At 34.8% G+C, this 16,069-nt stretch overlaps 1 protein-coding gene and 2 non-coding genes across 3 annotated transcripts; all 3 read left to right on the top strand.

The window, feature by feature from the left end:
• The first annotated feature begins 3,640 nt into the window (after window positions 1-3,640).
• Window positions 3,641-16,024, top strand: LOC115441176 (circadian clock-controlled protein daywake). Its single transcript, XM_030165838.1, has 6 exons — window positions 3,641-3,773; window positions 12,079-12,307; window positions 12,445-12,575; window positions 13,679-13,816; window positions 14,504-14,658; window positions 15,428-16,024. The coding sequence occupies exons 1-5, from the start codon at window positions 3,641-3,643 to the stop codon at window positions 14,653-14,655; spliced, it is 783 nt and encodes a 260-aa protein (XP_030021698.1). The 3' UTR covers window positions 14,656-14,658; window positions 15,428-16,024.
• Window positions 11,682-11,800, top strand: LOC115441533. The gene has a single exon (XR_003938475.1). It is a non-coding gene; the product is annotated as a 5S ribosomal RNA (ribosomal RNA).
• On the top strand, window positions 11,879-11,997 carry LOC115441539. The gene has a single exon (XR_003938477.1). It is a non-coding gene; the product is annotated as a 5S ribosomal RNA (ribosomal RNA).
• Window positions 16,025-16,069: the final 45 nt, after the last annotated feature.

Raw genomic sequence — 16,069 nt, 5'->3', positions numbered from 1 at the left:
CAGCGAAAATAGTGCATTCATTATTTACCGTACATATACCATTCCATGACATAATAGGCGATAAGGTCAACTTCGACTTCGGGCTGATTGATATTGAGCAGAAAATACATAATCAAAAATTCTTAGAAACCGATTGGGTTTTTCAAAATTAACGTAAACAAATGTGTTGACAGAGAATTTTTGTATATACAGATTACATTAATTATAAGCATACTTAATAATTTGGCATTTATATCATAGCTGTTACCCCCGACTGCGCATGGAATTTTCGACACAAATGTAAAAAAACAAAGAGTCGCTAAAATATTTCTCTAATGATATTTCCTAGTTAGATGAGATTAGCACTGGATGAAAATGTTATTTATATTTCGCCTTGGGTACTTAAATATATTTGACATTATTAAGAATACAATAAAGTCTAGATCTGATCTGCGGGTGTTATTTATCACGCTTCATACAACATTAATGTCATAATATCTTGCAATAAATAAACAGATACACAATTTACAAAAAAAAATTGATGCTAGAATTAAGATAGCGACTTTTTAGCAATTCAATAGTGCACCCAAAATGCAAAGCGAATCATAGTTACTGAAATATAAAAGTTTTAGTGTAATTCTGAATAAAATTTCACTTCTGAATACAAACGTCACCTTAACGTGTCCTAACTGTGGTCATAATAAGATAGGTCGAATCCGAGAGTTGCACTCTGCAATGACCAAAGTGATGGATCGTGGAAAAATAACTCGCTTACTATTCCAGTCACAAGTAGCGTATTTACAAGGAAACAAAACTTTGCACTCGAATCGTTGAAATACGAAACCCTTAATAATCTTCTAGAGGATATATATATTGTCCAATATTTTTTTTATTTTACTAAATAACAACCGACTACGCTTCCTTGATGAAGTGGCAAGTGCAGGGTGTGATCTGAGAGATCCTGCGTTAAATTTCTAGGTCATGCACTAGATTATGTTACACTGGGATGAAGACAGGTAGAATATATAAAATACTTGATTTATCAGGATAGCGAACATATTTGCACTTAAAATAAAATGTATAAAAAAAAAGTACAAGATAAACCAAAGTAGCCATCTCGTGTTGGGAGGTAAGAGTAAATAAAGAGATAACACGTTGCTAGCATTATTTTCTGTCAATACAATTCAATATTATGTATTGAATAGGCAACAAAATGATCGGTCGGTCACCTTCCAGTAATTCATATCTAGAAGAAGACTAGGCAGCGATTTTACCGTGGTAAAACAGTGGCAGCCTTTAGGGAAAACTAAGCAACATTTCCGGACCTTACGCGCTTAGACAAAGGACCTCAATGTCCAACTGAGGGCCCTTTTTAGCTCGGCCCTATTAACGCATCTTACCTATAAAACAGAGGACCTTGTTTAGTAGTCCCCTCTGGGGCCTCGCGCCGTCTAAGACCGTCACTGGTGAAAAACTCGCTATATATTCCACAATTCCGGGACATCAATAGTAGTTTCAGCGAGACAGGCCGGTACTATTCTGACTATAGCATCCCTAAATATTTTATCTAATGCCATCAGGGTCGATGGCATTCTCTAACCGATCTCAAGTATTACTGTCATTTGGGAAAATATTTATTCTCACAAGAAATATGAACTTTGCCTTCAATAAAAAGCTATTGCGTTATTCACAAGTATTGTAAATTTCAATAACAGTGTAAATACGTTAGATATTTATATAGACTTTTCCGAAGTGGATGTGGGATTATCCCAATATTTATATTCAGTTTTAATAAAAGGCCTTTTCAGACATTTGATAAATCAGTTTTTTAAATTGTATGATGATAACATTTTATTAATAAAATCGATGATTCATTTAAAACTATACAGGAGTTCGCCGAAACCATGCATAATATTTGTTAACAAACATTGCGGACAATTGTAAACCTACTTTGAACCACTTAACAAAGTTTAACGACAAATAAAATATCTCATATTTATGGTTGAATATTGGGAGTACTGCTCTCTCTCAGAAATACTCTCTAAGAACCTTTTTAGACTTTCAGGAATAAACCAGAGAATGATTATGATTGTTTCTGCTGCTAGTTAATTAGCAGCAGAAACAATAAATGTTCCAACCATTGCTTCAATAGAAAAAAAAAACAAAACAAAAACACATCACTCCTTTATCTCCGAAGCTACAACCAGGACACACGCTTTTAGCTAAATGTGTCGTCCCATAATGTAATAGGAGGCGAGCCTATCGCGATATCGGGCAAAAATTCCAGACTCCAGGCTGATACTGAACAGAAAAACTCAAAATCGCTTTTCCTCATCATTATTTCTTCTATAGATCGTTTATATCGATATTATAAACTAATACAATAATATTATATTCAATCTTTGAATAGGATATCACGTCAATATTCTATTCAACTAATAATAATTTAAAACTAAGTTATATTATTACAAAAGTTATTTTTTATTTAAATATCGGAAAAGGTTAGTAGTTGGAAGACATTTCTATAAATACTTCTGTAATAACAATATTACTTTTAACTCGATAACAAGTCAGTGTTGCGGCGGCTCGGCGGTGACTGAGAGAAGAGGCGAGGCAAAGGTCGAGGGTTTGATACTATTTTTATTCCACACACGTCTGACTTACATTAAAATTATATTATGTAGGTAATCTAATTTATTTTCATCGTTCGTTTTGAGAAGGAGGAAAACTTCGTAAGGATCCACGTACTTAAGACTTGAGAGCTCTGTACAATCATTTCCATGGAAATATGTAAAGTAAACCAAACTATCAAAGATCAATACGATAAAAATCTCACTCCTATTAATGAAGATCACCTGTACTCAATGAGATAGTTCAAGACATAAGTTCTTTGCCCTATGGTTCTGTCTGTCGTAAAAGACAATTAAAATGGCAAGGTTACGGGGCGAGCAGTAGTAGCCTGTTCGATCATCTACTTCAATTAAATGACCCCAAGACGAACGACAAGCCTGTGGTTGTTCTTCCGTTGTCGTAGACGCCAAAGGAGTTTTGGAATTGTGAGGCATATTTGGCTCCCGAATATAGAGAGGATCCGCAGGAGCTTATCGCCCACACACCACGCACAGCTACCCTAATACAACGGCATATTCCGAGGCCGATTCGTTTGCGCCGAAAGCCACCGCGGATATTGGTAAGTATACCAGTGTAGAGTGTACATAGGGTTAGGGAATCAATCTTATACTAGCTCAGATGGTATACCCCCGAGCATCGACTCTGGTCGTAATACTGGTGACACTTACATAACCGTTATACTCACTCTTCCAGTACCGGTACTGATAGGTGTTTTAAGGCACGAAAAAAAAACATAAGACTTATGCATAATACAATTTTATAGTATTTAATGTGGGTTCAGATGTAAAGGAATTTTCGGTTTGGTTATAAAAAATATATTATTGGCGAAAAAAACCAACAATACAAATCTTTAAATATTTTATAGTAAAAAATATTTTTATCTATTTAAAATCATTTTTACTTATCTCACATCCGCGATGTTTTTAATCGTACCTACTAACAAATCTCATGCCAAAGAATTAGAAAAATGTTTATTGACGACTGGACGGATAGACTTACGCAATGTATATAAGGCTATAGGCGCCGGCGCATGGACAGTCGAAAGCTCGCCGCTGAGTCGTCGTGTTGTATTTATTTTTTAATTAATATATTTTATTTATTAAATATGAAAGTGATATTTTTCATCTTCGCCTTCGTGGCTTGCACCTCTGCTGGGAGCTTACGTGAGTTATATATTTTAATATTTTTCATTTATATATTTGGCTGTATAAAACTAATTATAGCATTTCTATTATGAACTAAAAATATCCGTAAAAATATTATTTAATATTAAATCTTATGTGCCTTTATATTTGAATATAAAAATATATACATATCTACAAAGAGGCACAATTTCTCATTAATAAAAATTGAGAAAACTAACAAATACTAATAAAGGGAAAAATTTAAAATAATAATTTAAATTTAAAAATCAAATAACGTATGAACGTAGCCGAAAACTTATTATCAGATGCACTGTTTAATATTCATTGAACATTCTCTGAATAATATAAACTTAATTATGTATTCAGACGCGCTCTGCGCGGTCAAGTGTAAATGTTAAGGCGTAGGATATGAATTGAGGTCGAAATATTCAGATTCAACTTTTGAGTATTACTTATTAAAGTGTTGTAGCCGGAGAGTTACTTTATAGCACCTTATTAAATATTGTACTGGTTTTATTAATAATGTGCCAACAATTAATATCTAGCTATATTTTTATTCAAAATGAAAATAAACCGAAAAACGCAATAAACAATATTAAATAAAACATTTTCACAAACGAATCAAATATCAAAAACCAGTAGCGTATTAGCCATTTAAAGTCGCTTTATTGCGTAATATAAATTAATTAATCCCCATTTACAAGCATCTTAATTAAAGATTAATTACTTATACAACTTCTACTAACGGCAGTGTCAATCATACGCTCAAATATTTTTACGTTCGTGTGTGTCGTAACGCTCTTACTAACGATTTCAACGCGCTCAAAAATAGTGATAGAGTTGTAGTCATTAATTTGAAACCCTTTGTAAACATAATTAAACATTATTTTAAATTCCTAAAAATCATTTCAAACTCTCAACTCAACTTTATAATTTTCGTAAATTAATGCCGATCGGGAAAGAGGTAACAGAAATATTAATAAATTTCGCGAGCCGATGCATCAAACGAGTGATCAGTCCTTTTGAATCAATACGAACGTAATTCGAAGATAGTCATTTTATATATTTTTTATTTAAATCTTTTTTTAAGGAGCTTGGTTGATATTTCGCGACTATGTCGCTCCGTACGACCACTTCTACTCGTGCCTACTAAATTTTGATGAAATCAAAATATTTTTTTAATAAGCTATTCGTGAGTTAAGTTTACATTTTGTCATTCCTAAAATCTGACGTCAAAGTCGGTCGTAAAATTATTATTTTAACAAAACTAAACAAAATGAATAAGAATTGAAAAAGAGTGTGGTATTTAATGTAATATACGTGTATATATTTTTAATTAATTATAAAAAAATATGATTAAAAAGCGGCGATAGCCTGTTGGATGTGGAACGGACTGCTGAGACGAATGTCCGCAGGTCCAAAGCCCAAGGGCACATTGTGTGTGTATTCTTTGCGAATTATCGTTTTCTTTAACGATGAAGGAAAACATCGTGAGAAAACCTGCATACCTGAAAATTTCTCTATACGAATTTTGAGGATGTGTGAAGTCTACCAACCCGCACTAGGCCAGCGTGGTGGACTAAGGCCTAATTCCTCTCAGTAGTAGAGTAGCCTGTGCCCAGCAGTAATTAAATATATCCTGCTCCATCAGATTATTAAACATTAAGTTCGTTAAATAGTATCTCACCAGTGCAATGATGCACGGCTGATTTTTCAGATATTCGATAAAAGTCTTATCTTACATTAAATAAATTTTAACCCAACCAAATAAAAAACGAATTAATTAAAATATTCCTTTCATTTAACTTTATTTTTTTATTTATTTATGTCATATTTTACATTACCAATTATTATAATTAAAAATGACTTTTTTATTATTTTTGTTATTAGCTGTGTAGTCACTGAAAGATGTCCAAATGATGTGTAAATGGTAGAGTCGATGTTGTGCAACAGATAAATATTTATAAAGAGAGTAAGGTCAATTATGTAAGCGGTTCGACCGGTTGTACCATGTATGGCCCTACCGTTACTACAACCATTAATGAGTTGTTTGATTTGGGAATATAGACTCATTTGAGTGTAGTTTTAGACTTAAATTCAAATTACAATCAAACTGTGTATTTAAGAGTGGTCTTGAAGCCAATGTCCAAGTTATGAGATAAGGGTTAAAATAAAATACAACTTAAAAATAATTATAATGTCAGTTATATTAATAAAACTAGCTTTTGCTCGCGGCTTCGCATGCGTGACGGAATTTTCTGGGATAAAAGTCCCGCTATATATTTTCCCAAGATAGAAAGTAACCTCTAATCTTCCCAGGATCTTAAACTATCTCATAAAAAATATTTCAGTAGATTTTGAGAAAATCGATAACATAGACATACAAAAAAGCGGACTTTGTTTTATAATATATATAGATTGTTTGACATCTACGAAGCAATCAAAGGCTTTAATTTCATTATTTAGTTTATTTTAAGTAGCATATTTTAATTTCTATCGCACATTGTATTCGGATCAAAGTTTCTCGCCAGTTTTTAAAAAAAAAAAAAGTTTTTTATTATGTTTTCTCCCGAAATTTCGAAGACTTTGCAGCCTTCGAGGTTACGGGACGAACTGATGGTGATGAGATTCACAGTTCAGATATTTATATGTATAGGTCTGTTTTCAATACTATAATATAATATAATAAAACTATTTTGCGTATCATCATCCGCAAAATAGTTTTATTTTAATGTCTAACATTCGCGTAAACATAAATCATTATAAAGATACATCTTCATTTCAGTGCCGAGAGTAAATCTTCTCGGAGTGAAGTAAATTCGTTCACGTAATAGTTTTTACACGGTTTTACCAGGTTACGAGATGAATATACGTCATTAGATTCGGATAACTGGATTGTATGGTTCTTGATTTTGGTACTTCCTTGTGTGCATCCGAATTTCTAGACATAATGCTAGCAATGGAATTTCTTTATTTCCGCCAAAAAATAATGTGTTATTAATCAGTAATAGCCATATATATTTTTTCATGTTAATAGACTAAAGAATTTCATCCCTTGATATTTTGTATTCACGATTGTACTCATTTTACTGAATTATATTGTTAGACATCTCGTTATATTTCTTCTAAGTAATTACTTTGTATTAATTCTTCCTCCTAGTAATTATGGGTACCTTGATCTCTATTTAATTTCCAAGACTAAAACAATTACTAAGGACATTATAATCAAGACTCAGCTTGCGACTATTTTAACGTATTTATTTTTTATATTAAAACTAATGGTGCTGTAGTTTGAAATTTACTATGCGATATTGCGATGCCGAGGAATATCAGCTATCGGCAATCGATACGCTATCTGAACACCACTTAAAAAAGGCGAATTCTCACATAAGATTCTTAACCCCATATATCCATCTGAGTTCGAATCTCGGGTTCGCCAAATTTAATACTTCAGGTCTGTATCAGCCCGGAGTCTGGAACTTGTGCCTGATATAGGCTCGCCCTCTTCATATAATCACGAAACATCTACATAGTTACATCTAATTTTTACAGCGTAAATTGCACTTGATACATTCTAGTGTATGCATGAGTGCAGTTGCACAAACCGTCGTTGGTTACGAAAACTGTTTTTATTTTATAGTCGGAGTTAAACAACTTTGATACTACTTTCTTTTTAATATTAAAGTGAATATGCATCTGTGTTCAAGGCTGACTGGATGCAAGATTTTTGGAGATTAATAACCTTTGAGGTGCAACGTATACATAAATTAACTATAATGTAATTTTATCCGATACAATTTATTTCAATCAAATGTCACTGGAAAATGTTACATAATACCCATGAAACAGATACTAATATAGTATTTGAATTTTTTATTTATTTATCTCCAACAAAAGCTTAGTATTTCACAGATACCATATACAATTTATATACTCAATATACCTACTACATATTTTTGTTATGTATGTATTTCAATACATACATAAAAAAATATGTAGTAAGTTTATTAAGCATTGGTACCCAAAATAAGATTTAACTTGTATTATGGGTACCAAGGCCACTACAAGAATATTTTGTTGAAAGTTGATAAGTATGCAATACATAATCAATATTTTACTGTCACGTATTGGTAGGGTTGGACGAAAGTAGAAAGTAGCCCTGTGGCTCGGGGCATCTAAAGAATTCCGCCACGGTATCCCCTGCCTGTCGTAAGAGGCGACTAATTGGGGCTTAGAGCGAGTCGCGGGCGAACAGTGGGGGGCTGCTCGCTCGACTACAGCGACTCTGAGGTGGACGACAATGCGGGCAGTAGGTCTCCCGATGTCGTAGACTCCAAAAGAGTCATTCAGCTTGTGGGGCATCCTAGCCCCTTCAATTAGAGAGGTGCCGCAATGCGGTATCGCGCTGGGACGGTTCCGAGCAGCTATCTTAGTGCAACAAGATACCCCGGGGCCGTCTCGTATGCGCCGAAGAAGGCCACCGCGGGTTTTGGTTGGTATGCCGGTGTAGGGTATACAAGGGTTAGGGACTCGGTCCAACGCTCACTCGGATGATGTTATACTCCCGAGTGTCGACATTGGGCCGTAAGACCGGTGAAACCAACATAACCATTCCACTGACCCTCTGAGTGGTGGTAGCGATAACGCGTTTTTTCCCCGCGTAAAAAAAAAATATTTCTAACGTATTTATATGAATAGCAATCGTGGAATAATTTATAATTTAACTATAAGACTGTCTACTGTCGTACATATTTAATGAAGTGGAACAACTGTTTTAAACGGTCACCTTTCTCTAAATCTTTGTTTTGTTTTTAATTCATACCGCGCCAAATGATAATAATCTTCAGTTTAGATGCCCAGAAAGTAAATCAGTGTAAGGCTTCATTCAAATCGAGATCTGTTTAGAAATTCAAGTCCATACTTTCGCATTTAATGGGATCTGCTGTATCACACACACACACACACCCATTCACTCCCAAAGGGGTGACAGAGGCGCACGTGCACTCATTTGGTTGCACCCAGGGTTGATCCATGCAATCAAATAGACCAAAGGGGATCCTAAATTTTATTTATTGTTCGCTATTAAATCGAAGTATTTTGTTACAAGGAAACAATTTTACACCAACAAAAGTTAATGACAACACCGTATGAAATATTCCACTTCTCGTACTGATTCGATTCAGATATTATTTTAAAACGACTCTTTTATCGGCTTCACATAATATTTATAAAGCTTAAGTACACATTTTTTAATGTCTCGCGTAGCAATCGAAATGAAACAATCACCGCTCGTTGCATAAGCTGCCACCAAACCATTCAGACGAAAGCGCAAAATACTCATAAAATTAAGCAGATGGACCAGAAAATTCAAAATAATTGCAGAAAGCAAAACAAATCTCTGGCCATTCTGAAACAAGTATATCGGTTTTCTGTGTATTAAAATTTTCAAATACTTGATAGTGATACATCGATAATTAGTATCCGTTCTCCACACTGGATGTTACCGCATGTCGCAGACGATTGCACCAGATCTCTGATCGCTGTCTTGCACATAGCAATAACCAAATCAAGTTTCAAGATTGTTTCCTTACTTTGCTATATGTCGACACTGACGCAGTCAGAATTATATAGATTGTTTTTACAATTGCTACCATTTTTATAAGGGCGTGGCAATGTGACCCTTCTGTACGTGATGGTAAGCGGAGTGGGGTGTAGGTAGAGTGTCCACTGACGAGTGGTGATTATTCCTTGCCAGTTGATATAATTATGCAGCATTGGACATACACAAGCTGATCCCGTAACGCGATACACCTACGTAGCTTACTATGGCGAGTGTTTACACCTTGGATGATGGTACAAATATCCAACTACCAGAAATGAACGTTGATTGATATTTTTTCTCGAAAAACATTGACTTTCAATGCCAATAGTTTCCATAGCGAAGATCGTTCTGATGTTTTTGTTGTAAATATAAAATTTATAGTATTATCTGACCCTGGAGTTCCGTTCACCTAAATATTGACCTTTCTAAGTAAACGGATTGCAGCGAGATGAATTAATAATGACATCTTGTCAAGGACCCGTTTTGATTTACAGCCCCATTTAATATAATATTTATTGTTTGGGTTTCTTATCACATCTATTTTGAAAACACGAAAAATATTAAAAATTCATTATATTCAAATCAATCCTTTTGGCGAATTTAAAAATTTAAACATAGATAATTATTATCTTCGTACTTGCGTACTATAATATTAATCTAGAAATGCTTTATTACGGTTTACCTATTCAACAGTTGCGTAACTACTGCATTCGAGTTACACAATAAATTAAGTAGTAATATTACTAACTGGTTACGGAAGTCAATAATGACCTTAAAAAACACGTATTGTTATATAATTCGACTAAAAGGGACCTCCGCTCCCAGGAAGTTGAATTTATTGATTTTCAAATACGATTCCAAAATGTGGTTAAACTCGGCAAAATCAACTTTGTTGATTTGTTTACGTTTCCTCGTCATTTATACACGGAAATACAAACAGCAATAATATTATAATTGAAAACACATTAGATTTTAAAAACAATCTCTTTAAGTATCTAGTTTTTTAAGTGAAGAAAACAGTTCGTACTCCTTTTTAAGGACATTGCGCGCACGCAGGGTTGTGAATTTTATATAATAATAATAATATCAGCCCTTTATTATATACTTGCCCACTGCTGAGCACGGGCCTCCTCTACTACTGAAAGGGGATTAGGCCTTAGTCCACCACGCTGGCCTAGTGCGGATTGGTAGACTTCACACACCTTCGAAATTCCTATAGAGTACTTCTCAGATGTGCAGGTTTCCTCACGATGTTTTCCTTCACCGTTAAAGCGAACGATAAATTCATAAAGAAAATACACATGATTTTTTAGAAAAGTCAGAGGTGTGTGCCCTTGGGATTTGAACCTGCGGACATTCGTTTTGGCAGCCCGTTCCACACCCAACTAGGCTATCGCCGCTTTTACTATAAGAACTATAAGGAACCTATAAGCACTGATATCCCAAGTACCAATATTATTAATGAGTATATGCAACTGACCATTGTTTACTTATTTGAGTTAATGTAAACTATCTAGCGTTATGACTAATCGTTAAACATGGTTTGTCCAGCGAACATACACGAATGTACACAGAATTTTCATTGCTTATTTGTGTTTCCTACATTCCTGTTAATTCGCAATAAACTGTAAAAATTCTTGGAATTCTGAATTGTAATTCGTACTTATATGTAGTACCTAAAAATTATTAAAGGACTTCCATAACCTATCGTGATGAACACAAAACACATGCCAGTGGCCCGGGATGGGAATTTGTGTGTTTGACCTATCACATCGTGGGATGGAAAAAGCTAAGCACATATTACTTAGTTATGGAGTGTACCTACTTGTCTCTTTTTACTCCTTGAAGGATAAAATATGCACTTATGTAATTAGGTACATACCTAGAGTTATCATGTAGTTACCTAAACAATGTAATAAATGCAATTGTGCAATGAATATGTGTTTTCGTGCCAGTGATACTTATCAATTATATTTTTAGCATGCAAACACGAAATATTTATATTTATTTTGCCAGTTAAATGCGCTGGTTTTGTTAGCTCTCCCAATCTTATATCACTAGCAGTGTGTTACAAGAGATTTAACACAAGAGCTCTTAAGTATGCAAATATAGAATAATTGTTCAAGTTCGTCTTTTTATTATCAAATGTTTACATTTTTTGGAAAAGGTCATGTCTTGAACATCCCGAATAGTCTGTTTTAGAGCATTTTGAATGTCAGAGTAATTAAAAATCAATACACATAAGTATATGTTAACTTTGGCTCTGTTATAATTATTATGACGTAATATTATACATAGAGATCGGTTGGTAGAGCAAGGCATTCGCCAACGTCCATACCACGTTGAAAACACCGGTTCTCGTCCGATCACCGAAGTCAAGCAACGTCGGGCGCGGTCAGTACTTGGATGGGTGACCGCCTGGGAACACCGCGTGATGTTGGCTTTTTTGATATTTTTTACCTTTGCCTCACGTTACGACGTAAAATTATACGTAGAGATCGGTTGGTAGAGCAAGGCATTCGCCAACGTCCATACCACGTTGAAAACACCGGTTCTCGTCCGATCACCGAAGTCAAGCAACGTCGGGCGCGGTCAGTACTTGGATGGGTGACCGCCTGGGAACACCGCGTGATGTTGGCTTTTTTGCATTTTTTACATTTCCACCTCCTAAATTTAGCTACTAATATTAATCGTTTAAAATAGTATTTTTCTTTTTTCCAGCGTCATTCATCCATCCCTGCTCAGCATCAGACAAGAATCTGAACGAATGTATTCAGAATGTGATTGCTGTCGCGGGGCCTAAGTTCGCAGATGGCATCCCAGAGCTGGGCATCGCTCCCTTGGACCCTGTCCAGCTTAGAACAGTACAAGTTAACAACCCAGCCTTGAAGATCACCTTCACTGACACCGTAGTTACTGGACTGAGGGGGTTCAGGGTTAACTCTTATAAGTAAGTTTTAGGATGAAGTTGCTTTCTTGGTTAAGGGACAAAGCTTAATATAACTATTTAAAGTACTCCGTGACATAATTATAATAATAAATGAAACATCAGCTCTTCCAGTTATTCATTAATGTATTTTGCTCCAGAATCAATCCGGACAAGGGCAAAGCGTCCCTGGACTTCACGGCCAACGTCACCCTCAAAGCCCACTACGACATGGATGGCCAGATCCTCATACTGCCCATCAAGGGCAACGGAAACGCCAAGATTAAAATCAGTAAGTATCATATTAAGAATATTTTAGTCGATGGTGTAGTTGTATTGCATGCAAAGTACGACCACCGCTCTCAGGTCCTGAGTTCAAATCCTGAGTCGGGCAGTGATATGAGGTTATTCTTGTCAGTATCAGCCCGGAGTCTGGAATTTGTGCCTGATATGGCGACAGGCTCGCCCCCTATCACGTCATGGAACGGAACACACTTGACATACAGTTAGTGCACTGATTGCATCTCTGCCCATCCCTTCAGCATAAAGGCGCAATGTGTGTTTTGGTTTAAATATTATATTTTTAACTCGACTAAAGTACGACTTCAATTGATAAAAAATCTGCACGTACGTTTACCATTTGCCAGTGTAGTGGAAAATTTCGCAATAATCCTCCAAGATTATTTCACTCGCAGGCATAACAATTAAATCAGCTGACAACCGACCTGGCACAGCGAGCGACGACCCTGTTGCGAAAGAATTACTCTAGCATGTTTCCTTAGCTTCAATGCCGATGAGGCAAGTTTCCCCGGGTCACTTGCTTCGTGCACGCCTATTAATTATTGACGAAACTGACATCCACCATTAAAGTTACTGAAAGATCGGTCTTTTGTTCACTATTCAACGTGTCATAATCTTCTAAGGAAGGCACTAGTAAATACCTAACTTAGAATTCAGATACACTGGTTACCGGGCGATGTATTTTCTTCTTTAGTTCTAGCAATAACAATGAATACCAACATTACTTCGAATATTCAGATTTCAGAAGTAAAGCCCGCGACCTTTGTTTATCAATGTGTTACACTCTCTGCTCCACTATCATAATTGTTACTTGTTTCTTTATCAGCTGTTTATAAAAATAAATTAATACATAAATTACACAAAGAGACATAATTATAATAAATCATGTAAAGACATGAAGAAAGGCAAAGGCCAAAGGCTTATAAAAAAAAGTTATACAACAGAGGGCCTAAAAATTCATAATAATAGCGGCATCTAGCGCCACATTCTAAAACTATTATTTGTTTCTACTGATTCAACAAATCGAACATCATACATATTATTATTTATTCTATTTTGATCCTAAATATCAGTGTTGTTTTTTTTTTTTTCCAGCAAACCTGAACATCTTAGTGAAATACGACTTCGACACAGTGGACGGGCACTGGATAGTGACCAACCACAAGGACTCTTACAAGATGGACCACGCGCAGTTCAAGTTCACCAATCTCTTCAACGGCAACAAGGAACTTTGTAAGTTAATTAACTTGTATAAGAGTTATTTTGTAAACTGTAATAGCACTTAAGTTACGTTAGTTTTGTAGATCGTATGGTCACTCGGACAACCTTGCCCCTTTTGCGATGTAAACGAAATTATCCACGGTGTACCTCCACCTTAAAACAATGTTGTATGAAAATATGTCTTCTCTCTGTTAACAAAAGTATAAATAATAGGTACTTAATATTTACGTAATACTATAATAACAAGAAAAGACAAAGTAAATTGTTAATCACTGTGTAAATGACAGGGTAAAACTAGCAACAATGATAAAACGCAAACAACCAATGCCACAAGCATCTTATCTTGATTTTGTTTACACTACTTCTTATGAGCTTTGAATTATTTATTTTCATAAAGATCATTTAATTATTTTTTGTTTCTAAAACAGCAAAGTATCTGCTTTACTCGATATGGCCGGTAATTATCCTGCAGTGTAAATTTAGGACTAAAAAAGACCGATATCTCAGCAATGACGACGAGATAACTGATGACGAGGGTAATTCCCGCTTCCCTGGCTGTGTTCACAAACTTCTGCCGATCCCTCAGCAGATCAATCGATGATATCGTTGTAGCTATCCCATAAATACAAATTATGATACTCTCCCATCTGGTATATGTAATAGGTCCCTCCGAAAACCTAACAAAACCTTGAATTCCAGCTCAAACGACAGAAAAATTCACAAACGAAAACTGGGAGATCATCATGCAGGAGATCGCACCGCCTGCCATCAAGCAAATCATCAAGAGCTGTATTGACGTTGTTCAAAAGTTATTCGGGGCTGTTCCAGCCAACGAATTAATAACTCAATAAATGGTTCGAATTCTTCCAAATTTCTCGGCCGAGGTGTTAACCTGCAATAAAATTATCGGTCGCTTGCATAAGAGTTACAGTCGCCAATAAAATGATAAGGTCTAATGTAAAACTGGATGCGTGCTATTATAATGCTATTACTATTTTTTAGTTCACCCGGAGAAATCAGACATTGGAAAGACTTTTGTATCCAAAACACCGATAATATTTATAATTCGACTAGCTAATATTTTTCTAATTGTGTTGGTTGAAGCCGTGTTCTCATCTTCACTCTCTAGTCCCTATACTCTATGCCAAAATAGGTATTTTAAAATACCGAATGTCGTTGCTAATATAGACGTCAAACTGGAATCTCAAGGTCGAAGTTGATACGTTATTGTTTCTACGTGGTATGTGTATATGAGCATATTGCGTTACACTTAAACTAAAAACGAAATACGTTGTATGGATGATTGAATACCATGATATTGCAATGCATATCAGTTGGTTACATATGGAAGTTATAAATCTATTGGCGACTGTGATTTGTAATTTTTATCGCTTTTAATTAATTTGCAAATGTAACATCTCATTTAAATGTTGGGCCACAAAAATAAAATATTACTAAATTTTACTAACATTAATCGAATATCGTCAATTAACACATCATAGATCATCTTCAAGTAATAAAGTAACAGTTAACATAAAAGGTCATGGACTTTAACAACTACATTTCGTAACGCTATTTAGCAACAAACGTTATTTTTTGTTTTAATAGCGTATTTTATTTCAGGTGAAACACTACACACAGTAATAAATACAAATTGGGAGCCTGTGATAAAAGACATAGCGCCTGTTGCCTTCGAACAAATCATCCAAGCATGCGTCGACGAAGCGAAGAAACTCTTTGCTGCTATTCCCGCTAACCAACTGCTACTACCATGAAAATAGCAGTTACTTTGCTATAATGCAATTGGAATACACATTTAATATTTTTGTTGTCAGCCACATGGAACTTAAACATTAACTTAGATATGTAATGAAATAATGCAATTTTTATGAAATTATTGTTTTCTCTATTAATATTTATTCTCAATATTGTGTTCTGATAATGTAATTACTCACCTATTTTTAAATATTTCCTTTTTTCTATGTGACTAAATTGGAACAATGTAAATTTTAGTAATCAAATTTATTTTTATAAGTCTTGTCTTTTCCACAAAGCATTTCATTCTTTCTACATGACTTGCCACTTGTATTAGTTTCAAAAATATGTATGTTTTTGGTGATTTATTTGCAGGCACAAATAATGTAATTTTAATATTTAGATATTAGAAAATTGTGATAATGTTTGTAAGTTAGTTTTTAGATAAATTATAAAAAAGAAAAATTACTTTTATTTTTACCCCTGGAAGTTATGCATGCGAAGTACATG

The sequence above is a fragment of the Manduca sexta genome, chromosome 19 (genome assembly GCF_014839805.1).
Source record: "Manduca sexta isolate Smith_Timp_Sample1 chromosome 19, JHU_Msex_v1.0, whole genome shotgun sequence".
Taxonomy (NCBI): domain Eukaryota; kingdom Metazoa; phylum Arthropoda; class Insecta; order Lepidoptera; family Sphingidae; genus Manduca; species Manduca sexta.
Note: the sequence above shows the minus strand (reverse complement) of the source record. Positions and strands in the feature narration are given on the sequence as shown.